This window comes from Ochotona curzoniae, unplaced genomic scaffold (assembly GCF_017591425.1).
Source record: "Ochotona curzoniae isolate NIBS_2020 unplaced genomic scaffold, NIBS_Ocur_1.0 contig_832, whole genome shotgun sequence".
Taxonomy (NCBI): Eukaryota; Metazoa; Chordata; class Mammalia; order Lagomorpha; family Ochotonidae; genus Ochotona; species Ochotona curzoniae.
Genome location: NW_024466580.1, coordinates 4,325,290 through 4,339,332, shown reverse-complemented (window position 1 = coordinate 4,339,332; position 14,043 = coordinate 4,325,290). Strand labels below are relative to the sequence as shown.

At 50.0% G+C, this 14,043-nt stretch overlaps 1 protein-coding gene across 3 annotated transcripts in view; it reads left to right on the top strand.

Annotated features, from left to right (window-relative positions):
* Positions 1–1,573, top strand: part of APLP2 (amyloid beta precursor like protein 2) — a 68,663-nt gene extending 67,090 nt beyond the window's left edge. For all 3 annotated transcript variants that reach the window (XM_040992666.1, XM_040992665.1, XM_040992664.1), the window contains one exon: positions 337–1,573. In XM_040992666.1, coding sequence (XP_040848600.1) covers positions 337–438 — 102 coding nt within the window. In that variant the 3' untranslated portion in view covers positions 439–1,573. The remainder of the gene's footprint in view (positions 1–336) is intronic.
* The last annotated feature ends 12,470 nt before the right edge of the window (positions 1,574–14,043 follow it).

Sequence of the window (14,043 nt, the reverse complement as noted above, 5' to 3'; positions counted from 1 at the left end):
TGGAAAAGACCCTAGACCACCCAGCAGCCGTCCCTGCATCATAGTGGAGAACTGAGCAGGCGGCTTGCTTCTGAGCAGATCAGAGACTGACATGCTTCTCCTTGGGCGCCAGGAAGGCCAGTGCGTTATCTTCTTCCCCTATGCAGTCGGAGTCCTCAGGACTCCAACTTCAGACTTGTACTCCCTGGGATCGCCTTCTTTCTTCTCCTCCTGTAGACACCACCAGGAGTGGGCTGCTGGGCTGTTTCTTGTCTGGAACCCAGCAGCTCGGGCGGGCCTGTGCTGTGCGGGTGTCGGCTACTCCGCTGCAGTAAGCCCTGGTCTTTGTCCTCCCAGGTGGACCCCATGCTGACCCCAGAAGAGCGTCACCTGAACAAGATGCAAAATCATGGTTATGAAAACCCAACCTACAAGTACCTGGAGCAGATGCAGATTTAAGTGACGGGAGGCATGTCACCCCCTGGTCGGATGGGGGTGCAGGTGAGCAGAAGAGGACCAGCAGCTGCTGCCAGTGGGGTCAGCTGATACCCTGATCCCCTGCGTCACTGAGACCAGGAAGTGTACTACTGTAGAACTGCAATTCCATTCTTTTAACGGAGTGACAAATGTTAATATAACAATATATGATATATAAACCTTACGTGAAATGAAAAGATCTATCTATTGCAGATATTTGACTGATGCAGTTTTCTTTTTAAATTAATCAGAAGCAACCCCACTTCTGTTGTATCGTCTTACACCCGCACTCTATATAAATGGAAACTGTTGATTTTTGTTTGTAGACTGTATATGCAGACTGTTTGTTCCAGTTACATTGTATAAATCCACCGTGCTAGGCTCTTTCACTGTCCCTGTTGTGACTGGGGAAAGAAAACAAAAAGAAGGCAGTGCCTGCTTTTCAGAATGAACTGTCTGAAAGCCGCGTGTGGCAGGGACCTGTGACCGTCCCTGAAACAGACCATTATGGCTGCCCAGAGTGGGTTCAAGGACCAGCTGAACCGCCGTGGGGCCACAGAGGCTGAAGGCCACAGACAGCAGGGACCCACCACAGCTTTCCTTCCAAATCCCGTTCTTCCACAGAAGCAAACACAAGTGTGTATTCCACTGCCTGGAGCTTCTCACTCTCCCCTCCCCGCCCGTCTGTCCAAACGTGTGTTCTCTCACCTTTGGATGTTTCCCACCAAGAGCACCTGCCCTGGCCCTCCACTGTCACTGGCCTCCCTGCTGTCCACTGGGAGCAGGGGGCGGACAGCTGGAGACGGTGTGGGGAGGCTGTGTGCCGTGGGAGGGGTGTGTTCCAGACGCTGCAGAAAGCCCCAGGGGTTTTTGTTTCCTTCACACGAGTCTTTGTGCAGCTTGTATAGTTGATGTTGATGTTCACAACTCTTTTTAATCTGAAGGTTCTGGTAACCCGTGGTGTATTTTTTGGTTTCCCTGTGACTTTTTTTTCCTTTTGATCCCATCATGTCTGTTCCCACTATGCACAGATTAAATTTCACCTACAAACTCCCGAATATGATCTGTGGAGAATGTACAGTTTAAACACATCAATAAAGACTTTAACTGCCACTGAGCTCCGCCTCTGATTGACCTTTTGGCCCGTGCCGATGGTTGCGCACCACCCACCGTTTGGGAGCAGGCATCTTCCTCCTAGCAGGGCCTTCCCAGCTGGCCAAGGACATCAGCCTGCTCAAGTCTTGACTCTTGCACTTGAACACCGTTCTTTATTTCAAAAGTATAAAATTAGAAGTGTGCCAGAACACTGACCTGGCAAATTGAGGCTTCCGATAGTAATGCATGTGCATCCTTTCTTACTGATGCTGGAAACGAGATCCCAGCCTTACAGCTGGATTTTGAGAGAACTGTTTGCAGCCCCCATTTCTGGGTCTCCACATTGGCAGGGGAGGGTGCTGGCGCAGAGCCTTGCTAGGTGGGTGTGGAGGCCACCTATGATCTCTTTAATGCATGGGAGAGTAAAGTTGGGGCTCAGGTCACCTACCCTAGTGTGTGTCTGACACAGTTTAAGTAGGTGGAGTAGATAAGGTCATGTGTCCGCTCTAGCCTACTGAGTGCTTTTTTGGTCCCCAGCCAGGAAGCAACTTGGGGTGAGCCTGCTGGCCAGCGTGCCTCCTCTGCCTACATTGGCACCTCAAATTGCTGCCAGAGAAGTTGCCAGAAAGAAGAAATGAAGGAAGTTTCTGAAGCCATTTCCTATCAGACTGCTGTAAAGTGGTGTTCCCGTACCCCCCCCCCCCCCCCCCCCGCCAACCTGTTAGCTGTGAGTAGTGAGTCACACCTTCATGATCCAAGTCCAAGTTAGCAGACCTGCCTTCTGGTCACTCCTTAACGTGCAGTTCCTCACCTGATCATCTTAGCCACTACGGGAAACAGCATGGGTGTTCTGGTCTTGCAGGAAGCCACATAAACATCAAGTGTTTGAATTTGGTAAGGAAACACCCACGGGTCGGAACTGCCCCTCAGCCTCTCCCTAGACCGGCTCCACTCGGCTCCCTAGTGGCACATCCTCCTCCTGGGTCCTGGGAGAAGCTTACCTCCTGGTTTCTGCCCAGTGACTCAGCCTTGACCTCTGGGGAATGCAGCCCTGCCTGCACCACCATCAGTCAGCCTCAGGCTTACTCTGCCGACAGCCCCAACTTGGGGCGAAGGTCTTCCTGCCTGCTTGTGTGTTCACAGGTGCAGATCAGAGCCTGGCCTCTGAGATCTGCACCGATCTTGGGACCCTGGGGGTATGCCCTGGTTTCAGGTGCTGTGACCCCTGATAGCCCCACTTTAGGAGATGCTGATGGTGGTCAAGGAGCCCCGAAGGTTTGAGCGGGCTGGGATCTTTTCTCAGAAGGGTGACTGTCTGCGGAGAAGTGACCAGCCTGAACAAACTGGAAAGAAGGAACTAGCAGGGACCTAATGACTCACTCCTTCATTTCACACTTGGAACACAGGTGTGAGTCACAGGCCATTGTTCAGCAACAGGGCTGAAGTCTGGGTCCCTGGTCCTAGAACATGGGGAGGGGTGTGTAGCCCTATTCCTTCCCACGACTTAGGCGGTGTCTGGTCCGCTGGTGGTACTTAGTTTCACAAACCCTCACAATCACAGGCTTGGTGAGTGTGGCCCTGTGCGGAGCCACCTGGTTGTCCAGGGAATGGGACTAGTCCCAGGTGCTTTCAAACTTGGGAAATGAACGAGGCTCACACAGCTTTGCGACAAAGGCAAGTCATGTTCAGCTAAACCTAAACTGCAGTCAATGCCGGAGCAGTGGCATCCGCTCACAACACATTTTTTAATACTTTTTTTTCCTGATTTGAGAGGCAAAGTTGACAGAGAGGGAAATCAGGCATCCATCCTTTCATCCATTCACTGCCCTATGCCTACAGCAGTCAACACTGGACCCAGCTGTACTCCTCTGGGTGTCCCGCATGGGTGGCAGGGATTCAAGTCTGCTTCGGCCACATCTGCTGCTTCCTGGGGTGCATGAGCAAGGGGTTGGATTGCAACCGCAGACTGACCCACTGTGCCCGCCTCAAGAAGACATCCCATTGGGGCTGCTGCTGTGGCCTGTTGGGTCAAGCCATCTGCAATGCTGGGACTGATTCAAGTCCCAGCTGCTCCGCTTCCAACCCAGCTGCCTGCTAATGTGCCAGGGAAAGTAGTGGAGAATGTTCCTCACACCCACACGAGATCCTGAGACACTGCTGGTTCCTGAGCTTCCGTCTGGCATGGCTCTGGCTGTTGTGGCTACTGGGGAGTGAACCCACAGACAGAAGATCTCTGTGTCTCCCTCTGTAACTCTGCCTTTCTTTTTTTTTTTTTTTTTTTTTTTTTTAAAGATTTATTTTTATTATTTTTCATTGGAAAGGCGGATATACAGAGAGGAGAGACAGAGAGGAAGATCTTCCATCCGATGATTCACTCCCCAAGTGAGCGCAACGGGCCGATACTATGCCGATCCGAAGCCAGGAGCCTCTTCCGGGTCTCCCACGTGGGTGCAGGGTCCCAAAGCTTTGGGCCGTCCTCGACTGCTTTTCCCAGGCCACAGGCAGGGAGCTGGAAGGGAAGCGGGGCTGCCGGGATTAGAACCGGTGCCCATATGGGATCCCGGGCGTGCTAGGCGAGGACTTAACCACTTGCGCCACCGCGCCGGGCCCAACTCTGCCTTTCAAATAAGTCATAAAAAAAGTCATAACTATGTGGCATATGCACAATTATATGTCATCTATGGTAGGTGTATATACTGTTCTAACTATAGAATTTATTTAAAAAACCATGCCTATCATAAAACATTTGGACACCTTAAATTAGTTGAATTAACTTTTCCAAATAGTAAAGATACAACAGCCTTTTGAGTGTAGTAAGGTGAATTCCAGTTTTAGTGCTAGCAAAGTGATTGCTTTAACTTGATCTTGTCCTTGTCTAAAACCCGTAGTTCATTGTAATGTCCTAGGTTCTTGCCTATGTTCTTTTTCTGGCCCAGGACACTGCATTCGCTGATAGCTGTTAGTTGTTTAGGCTCTGTCATGGCAGGTGACGTGGAACTGTGCTTCCTGTGTCTTCATTTTTTAATTATTTAACACTTTGGACTGGAGCAATTAAAAAGCCTGGCTCTACGGTCACATTGGTACAATACTGTGTTTAGTGCCTTGAAACCGAAAGTTCTTGCTGCGAAGATTTGGCAAGTGCCTATGCCAAACTGGTCAGTTTGGACACTTTCAATGTATGCAGTTTATTGTACATCAGTTATACCTCAATAAAACTACTCAATAAAAATCCCCTTGCTCGCCCGGCGCAGTAGCTTGGCGGCTAAAGTCCTTGCCTTGAACGCACAAGGATCCCATATAGGCACCAGTTCTAATCCCAGCAGCTCCGCTTCCCATCCAGCTCTCTGCTTGTGACCTCGGAAAGCAGTCAAGGATGACCCAAAGCCTTGGAACCCTGCACCTGTGTGGGAGACCCGCAAGAGGCTCCTGGCGTCCTGGCTTTGAATTGGCTCAGCTCTGGCCATTGCAGCCACTTGGGGAGTGAATCACCAGAAGGAAGATCTTCCTGTCTCTCCTCTCTGTATATCTGAGTTTGCATTAAAAATAAATCTTAAAAAAAAAATCCCCTTGCTCTCACCTGCTTTTACCCTCTCAGTGGGTCAATACTAGACATGGGAAGAGACCAGTAGGTAAAAGTAGTGACAATGGAGTTAGGAGTGGTGTAAGATCTTTCAAGTTCAAGAGCTCTATACTGTGCCACAAAATGAATCTTTTGCATAGAAAACAATGTCCTCTTGGTTACCTCTTAAATTTTTTAAAGTTCTAACTTCTTATCAAAATAACTGCACTGGAGCCATTTTGTAGCTCATTGTCTGCCCAGGGTTCCTGTGTGGGCTAGCACCAGGCCCTCTCCTGGAGATCGGGGAGTACATAGTGATTTCTGGGGGAAAAAAAGGAGTTAAATAAAAGGTAAGTTTACATTTTTATTCACTTGTGTGCCAGTGAAGTTCCCCTTCTCGTTCCCTCCTGATGCCCACAGTAGTAGGGCTGGGCCTGGTCAGAGCAGGAGCGGGGAACTTAATCTTGGGTCTCCCTTGTGGGTGGCAGGGATACAAGTAAGTCATCACTTACTGCCTCCCCAGGCCTGCCTGGCACGGGGCTGGAGTGAGGAGCACAGCTGGCGCTCAGGGGATGCTGGCATCTCAGGGAGCCTCTTAGATGCTGTGCCCAACACACCCCCTAAAAATTAAGGTTATTGTGGAGCAAAAGAAGTTTGCAGCCCATGCATTATCTTTTTCTTTTTCTAAAAGATTTATTTATTTATTGGAAAGTCAGATATACAGAGAGGAGGAGAGACAGAGAGGAAGATCTTCCTTCTGGTGATTCACTCCCCAAGTGGCTGCAATGGCCAGAGCTGAGCCAATTCAAAGCCAGGACGCCAGGAGCCTCTTGCGGGTCTCCCACACAGGTGCAGGGTCCCAAAGCTTTGGGCCGTCCTCGACTGCTTTCCCGGGCCACAGGCAGGGAGCTGGATGGGAAGTGGAGCTGATGGGATTAGAACCGGTGCCCATATGGGATCCCGGTGCGTTCAAGGCGAGGACTTTAGCTGCTAGGCCACGCCGCTGGGCCCATGCATTATCTTTTCATAACATGCATTGTCCTCCTACTGTGGAAGTTGTTCACCCCAAAGCTCATACTTCTAAATTACACTTTCCTGGGAACTTTCTGAAGTTCTCTGGACGTCTTTTCCATAAAGTACAAGTGAAATGTAAGAGGCAGTAATAATAACAGCTATAATTTTTTTTCAAGATTTGTTTATTTGTATTGGAAAGTCAGATATGCAAGAGAGGAGGAGAGACAGAGAGGAAGATCTTTCGTCCGTTGATTTGCTCCCCAAGTGACCACAACAACCGGTGCTGCACCAATCTGAAGCCAGGAACTTCCTCCAGGTCTCCCACACTGGTACTTCTTCTGGGTATCCCACACAGGTGCAGGGTCCCAAGGCTTTGGGCCATCCTCAACTGCTTTCCCAGGCCACAAGCAGGGAGCTGGATGGGAAGTGGAGCTGCTGGGATTAGAACTGGCGCCCATAAGGGATCCTGGTGCGTTCAAGGCGAGGACTTTAGCCGCTAGGCCACAGTGCCAGGAAGCAATAGCAGCTGTAATTTGGAAGCCAGTGTGCTCATTCTCTTTCCAATTTGGCCTCATCGTGGTTGGAGGACTTTGAGATACCTAGGTGTTCTGTGTCTTAGTTTCTCCATCTTAAAAATGGGGCTAATGATACTCTAAGGGAAAGGGGTGAGTTGCCACCCTGGCCTGGTCCCTAGCCTGGAGTAAGTGCTCAGGGAATGAGCCTTTCCCCGACCCGGGTGTAGCCTCCAGTGCATGGGGCTCACTGAAACAGTGGCAAGGCTGTTTTCTGATGCAGGTATGGCATGAACTGAGCTGTGATAGGACGTGGGTGCTCTCATGCAAACCTCTCACACCCGACCTTGTTTCTTCCACTGCGTTCTCCGGCAGTCTGGCTGGCTGAGAGAATGGGTTACAGTGCTGCCATGTCATTTCTCTGTATTATTTCAGCCAGTCCCCCTTCACCCTGTGGCAGGGACAAGTGAGTCCACAAGGACAAGTGAGTCCACAATGGCTTATGACTTTTTGTCTTTGACTTTTAATTAAGAAACCTCAAGCTACACATTCATCATTCCTTAAAGTTTGCAAATTACCAAGTGAAGCCTTTTGCATGACTTTAAGCATTGAAGAAATTATCTTGACTTCATGTGCTGGAGACTTGATTTTCTACCCTTGTTCATCACACGGGCATTGCGCAAGATAATACCTCAAGATGTAGCATGCTTCATAAGGATCATGGGAGAACAGAATGAATGACTATAAAAGTGAGCTTACAAACAAAAGAACAATTGTAATCCATTCCCAGTATTTTTTCATGATGTTTTGAACACCTCTCCAAGATATTTACACTTCAGAACTGCTTTGGACCCAAATAAGCTTATCTTTTAATTTTTTCAACCAGCATCTTGAGGTCCCTCTGCACACTTAAGCTGATTGTGCATGTAAATTCGTGGTCTTGAGCATTCAAACTTTTTTTAGTTTTTGTTTTGGTTTATTTCTTTATTGGTATGTTTGTCTGCCAGCTTCTTACCAAGTTATTGTGGTTCACAGCAAATGAGCCAAAGCATTTGAACTTGATGAAATCCACACAGAGCCAGGGAAACAGCACAGGTTAGGCAGGAGGCTGAGCGGGTGCTGGGAAGTGTCAGGTGGAAGGCTGGGTGAAGTCTAGTGTGTTGATAATGTAGACAGGATGGGGCTGGGGTTAGGAGGAAGAGAAAGGGTGAGAGCGAGGGCCAGAGAGAGAAAACTTGGCAAATCCCTGGGGGGGGGGGGGGGGGCCATGCTCTTGCAGGAAGGCTCCAGGACATGCTCCTAAAGCAGCATCTCAGGGCTGCTGCCCCCATCCAGCTGATGGTCACCCAGGACCTTCTGAGTGCCCTCCTAATGCCAGGACTCCTGTCGCCCAAGGCCACATCAACTGGAACAGAATCTCAGCTTGCAGAGTAAGGCTCAGGCACCTAACCAGGACCTCAGGAGAGGGATCACAAGGAGCCTATTCAAGAGAGGCCCAGGCACTGCCCAGGGAGTCCACTTTCTGGCAGAGTAAGCGAAATGCATCCAGTTTGTAGTGAGGCAGGACCTTTGGGCCGGCCTGCTGGAGGCACTCCCCATGAAGAGAGCTGCCAGCTGGGTCTCCTTGGGTGGGCAGCAGGGTCTGGGGCCTTGCTCGGGCCTCTTTCCCCTCTTCTTGCCTCTCTTGCCCACCCAGATTCTCCATGAGCCTCCTGGGGGCGGGGGGGAATGGAGTGGGACAGGGTCGGGGAGCTTCCAAGTGGCAGAACGTGCTGGTGTTTGTAAGCAACAACTCCATTAAGGACAAACTCCCTGAATGTGATGGGAAGGTTGTGCCTGATGACTCCCAGTGTGCACAAAGGAAACTCCAGGTGGTGTAAGACAGGATAAGTTAATGCCCTGTAGTGCTAAATTAGAATTGGGAGTATCGATAGGAATAGCATCAGTTTTTTATCTCTTTCAAGAATTCTTAATTTTGCTCACCAGAAGTCCAGAATCAATCACCCAGTTGGTACTAATGAGCCCAAGTACTGCTTGAAATATTGCTTTTTACTAAGAGACATGAGGCTATCTTGAAGAAACAGTGAGTTGCTTGTGTGGGCAGGAAAAGCACAAAATAATACAATATGCAATGTTATACCAGAAAGAAAAAAGAAAGCTGACTGAAATGCTGATATTGAGCTGAAAAGACTGATAGTGGAAATGAAAAGGCTCTCACTGGCCAAAGAAGGGGACTTGAGCAAGGAGAACAGCTCAGCGAACCCAAGCCTATCCAATCCATTTACATCCAAGAATTCATAATAGTACAAGTGCAAACAACCCCAGCTGTAGGCAACTGCCTAGGTTGCCTGGCCCTAGACCAGTGTAATCCTGCTGGGAGAAAAGCAGCCGATAGCTGGCTAGCATTCTGGGCCTGGTTAATGTCAATTCTGTGCTAATTATTCCAGTATTCCAGCATGTTTCTCTACTTTTTTTTTTTTTAAGATCTTGGGGGACAGACCTAGAGTGATGGCTCAACAGCTAAATTCTCACCCTGCAAACGCTGGGATCTCATATGAGTGTCAATTCATGTCCTGTCTGCTTCACTTTCCATCCAGCTCCCTGCTTGTGGCCTGGGAAAGCAGTAGAGGACAGCCAAAAGCCTCAGGACCCTGCACCTTTGTGGGATACCCAGAAGCAGCTCCTGGCTCCTGGCTTCAGATCAGCTCAGCTCTGACTATTGCAGCCACTTGGGGAGTGAACCAGCAGATTGAAGATTTTTCTCTCTCTGTTTCTCCTTCTCTACATAAATCTGATCTGCATTTCCAATAAAAATAAATACATCTTTTAAAAAAGAAAGAAAGAAAGATCTGGAGTACAGGGGCAGAGCACCTGCCATGCCACCATTGGTGCAAGCTGATTGGAACCACCTCATCATCATCACTGCCACCATGAGTGTGTGTGTGAGAGGTAGGGTAGGGGTAGGGAGCTTGGTTGTACATTGCTAGGGACCAGGAAACTGGGAACAAGTGGGAATGGGGACCGCTGAGGGCTTGTTTAACATTCACAAAAATGATTTCTGGGGCATTCCACAGACCAGGCCACTGCACTTACAAGTAATTGAGGGAGCTGAGACAGGGTGAATCAAAAGGAGGACTCCAGAAGGCCTCCCTGGGTCAGGCCAAAGCACCCACCTGTACCCACCAGCACCAAGAGCTGGGACTGAGGCCAGACTGGGGCCGGCTAGGAAGGAGCACATGCTGGTGCTCTTGAGAGCTGTGTTTGCGGGGCATCTCTGTTCAGAGTCCTTTGGGGTCACCCTGACTACCCTCTGGCATTCCCAAAATCCAGGACTGGGAGCAGGCCAAGCTAGTTCAGACCACAGAACAGGGCTTAGGGTAGTCCACACTAGGCTGGACTACCCCACCCAGCCAGCACACATGAATGGGGCTAAAAGAAGGCCCTAGTAAGGGGTCCCTGGAGATACCCCTGCTAGGCTGCATCATCACCTGTGCACACAAGGGCCAGAGCTGGGCAGAGGTCTACATGGGAAGTCTACATGGAGCAGAGGACTACAATTGGAGGTCTACATGGGTCTGAAACCCTTTCACCTTTGTAATAAATATTAAAGCAAAATAAGCAAACACAAGGGTTCATACTGTGCTGCAGAAGATTAAGTTACTGCCTGTGGCACTGACATCCCATACGGGCACCAGTTCAAGTCTAGGCTGCTCTCCTTCCAATCCAGCTCCCTGCCAAAGTACTTGGGAAAGCAGTGGAAGATGGTCCAAGTCTTTGCTCCCCTGCCCCGACATGGAAGACTGTTTGTGTGCGTGTGTGTCCCTCTCTTTGTAACTATGCTTTTCAAATAAATAAATATTTTTAAAAGCAAGCAAAACTTAATTATTTGAATGGAATAAATGAAAGAAGAGATAATCCCTGCCTTTTCTTTTTTGTACAAGTGTTACTAGACAACCAAACAGTTGTTGAGAAATTTCACTTCATGGAACCCTCACGGCAAGTTATGTAGCCTCCTGCCATGCTGGCGTTTTGTATTGATTTCAGCTTTGTATTCCTGTTCTTCTCTTTAGATCCATCTTCCAGCTAGTATATGTGGGAAAACGCTAGGAGATGGCGCAAGTGCTTGGTTCCCTGTCCCTCAGGTGGGAGACAAGGATGGAGTTCATGGCTCCTGACTTGGACTTGTCTGAACCTGGCTGTTGTGGCCATTTGTGAAGCAAACCAGTGAATAAAGCTTCTCTCTCTCTCCCTTTCAAATAAATCTTAAGAAAAAAAGAAATGTTCACTTCATAGAAATATTTCAATAAACAAGGAGTGACAAACTAAGATACAAGATGACAGAATTGTCCCTGTGTCAGTACAGCTTGTTGTACATTTTTTTGTTCTTTTTTTTTTTAAGATTTATTTTTATTATTTTTTATTGGAAAGGCAGATATACAGAGAGGAGAGACAGAGAGGAAGATCTTCCGTCCGGTGAGCCGCAACGGCCGATACTATGCCAGTCCGAAGCCAGGAGCCTCTTCCGGGTCTCCCACGCGGGTGCAGGGTCCCAAAGCTTTGGGCCGTCCTCGACTGCTTTCCCAGGCCACAGGCAGGGAGCTGGAAGGGAAGCAGGGCTGCCGGGATTAGAACCGGCGCCCATATGGGATCCTGGGCGTGCAAGGCGAGGACTTCACCACTTGCGCCACCGCGCCGGGCCCCATTTTTTTGTTTAATTGTTTTATTTTTTATGTTGTTTACATAGTTCAGAAGGGTGGAGGCGTGGGGAAAGTGAGTGAGAAAAATGCTTTCCTTTTTTTTTTTTTCTTCCTGTATCCAGGGAGCGGTGTGGGGGGCAGGGGGAGAAGGTGGGGGAGCGCTCCCAGCAACCAAACCACATCAGTACCTGGGGATGGGGGCGGTCACTAAAGGTCATTCTTGGATCCCTGATGTGGAGAAGAATGTTCTGAGGGTACTGCTTAAGTGATTTTGATAGTTCTGAGACACTGTAGGTTTCATTGCTCCCAGCTTGAGCAAATCTTTCCAAGGTCCATTGGCTGACACAGTCCACCTTAGTGTATCTTACTAACCCAGATACTTGCTATCAAAGCTTGGCCAGGAGAGTTGTCCAATCTGTTCTAATCCCCATCCTCTGCATCTTCTGATGTGATATTCAACATCCTCTGCATGCCAGTGAGCTGGCTGTCATGTCCCCCATGTGCATCTGGGCATGCTGTCCACTGCATAGTCACAGCAACCAAGGAGGCCCAGTCCTGATACATACATTCCAAGGTCAGACTACAGATCCTGTGATTTTCCCTTTGGTATGAATTTTGAGTCCAGCGGTCCAGCTGGTAGGGGGGAGGGGGAGTCCCCCAAGAAACCTTGACTGAGGTGACCCCAGCCTGACTCCTGTGTGTGCCAGTCAGTCAATGCAGGTTCCGGCTCAGTGCATCACCCACATCAGACTACACACAAAAACTGGTAGTTGAAATCACCCAGTCAGTTCTGTCCCCAGCCGCATCTTTAAGATGTATTTATTTTATTGCAAAGTCAGATGTACAGAGAGGAAGATCTTCTGTCTGATGAGTCACTCCCCGAGTGACCACAACGACCAGTGCTATGCCAATCCGAAGTCAGGATCCTGGAGCCTCCTTCTGGGTCTCCCACATGGGTTCAGGGTCCCAAAGCTTTGGGCTATCCTCAACTGCTTTCCCGGGCCACAAGCGGGGAGCTGGATGGGAAGTGGAGCTGCTGGGATTAGAACCGGTGCCCATATGGGATTCTGGCATGCTCAAGGCAAGGACTTTAGCTGCTAGGCCACAGTGCCAGACCCTCCAGCCCCATGATATAGACAAAGCAACAGATGCTACAGCTCAGTCTAACTCTGCCCACTGCACACTTGGCCCTCACGCACACCAGCAGGCACTGTAGCCTAGTCAAGGTGACCCCCAATAACCCTCCCTAGGTCCACCCTCAGCCCTTGTTCCTGCACATGCTAATATGTGCAGCAGCTTGGTCAGGTCTGGTCTAGTCTGTCCTGCATTCCATCTGCCTCTCATACACGCCTATTGGTACTGCAGCCCAGCTCAGCCTGACCGACCCCACTATCCAGCCCACACATGTGCCAGCAAGTGCTGCCACCTTGTCCAGCCAGGCCTGCCTGCAGCCCTGGTTCTCATGCTCATCACCAGTAGGAGATGCAATCCAGCAGAAGAGCACCCACAGTTTCCCTACTAGACTCCCAGCCCCAGATCTTGTACTTCCCAGGTGGTATTGTGGTCCAGTCTGACATGACTTGTCCACAGTCCTGGCATTTGCCAAAGGATGCTGCAGCAAATCCTGGTTGGCTCACAGTTATTCTGGCTGCCATGCATGTGTCAGAGGATGTGGTGGCCTTACCCCGGCTGGCCACATGCAGGCCAGTGGGTTTTGTAACTCTGCCCAGTCTGATCTGCCACCAGTCCCAGCCCTCACACTCATCAACAAGAGCAGTGGTTCAGCAGGGAAGCCCTACAACCCCTCTACCAGGCCTGCCCCCACACAGGGTCTTGTGTGGGCTAGTGGATGCTGTATCCCAGTCTGGCATAACCCACCTTGCCTCATCTTTTACTGGCAGGTGCTGCAGACTAGTTCTGCCCAGCCTACTCAGCCTGCCCCTTGTTCTAGCTCATGCTGGCAGGTGCTACAGCCTAACCCAGCTGAACTATCCCCCAGTCCTGGCCTTAACGTAAACAGGCCGGCATTGTAGCTCAACCCGGCCTGTCCTGCACCCCATCCTGACTCTCATACCTGCCAGTGTGTCCTATGAACTGGCCCAGCCTGGCCTACCACCAAAATTTATCCACAGATATGCTGGTGGGTATTGTAGCCTGGCCTGATCTGGGATGTTCCCAGTCTTGCTCTCATGCTCACTATTGGGGACTGTGTCCTGACAGAGCAGTTCCCCAAGCTACTCTATCAAGCCAACTTCCAGTTACAGATCTTGCACATACTGGCAAGTGATTGGCCCAGCCTGATTTGGCCCATGCCCTGTCATGGTACTCATTGGCATGTACAATGACCTTGCCTGACCAGTCCATACCCATTCTAGCTCTTACTGGTGAGTGCTATAGGCCAGCCCCACCTGGCCCACCCCCACACCTGACCCTCATGTGGTTTACCAGGTGCCGTGATCTAGCCCAACATGTCCCACACCCACTCTGGCTCTAGTGAGTACAGGTGGGTACTGCAGCCTAACCCGATCCAGCACACACCCACACCTAGCCCACACACATGCTAAAGAATTCCACAGTCATGTCCAGCCCAGTCCTCCATCCACTGCCCCCCCCCATTCTGGTTTTTATGTTCAACAGTGGGAATTGATGTCCAGGGGTCCCCTTAGCTTCCTGGCCAGGCCCACTCCCAGCCATAGAGCTGCATGCTGGT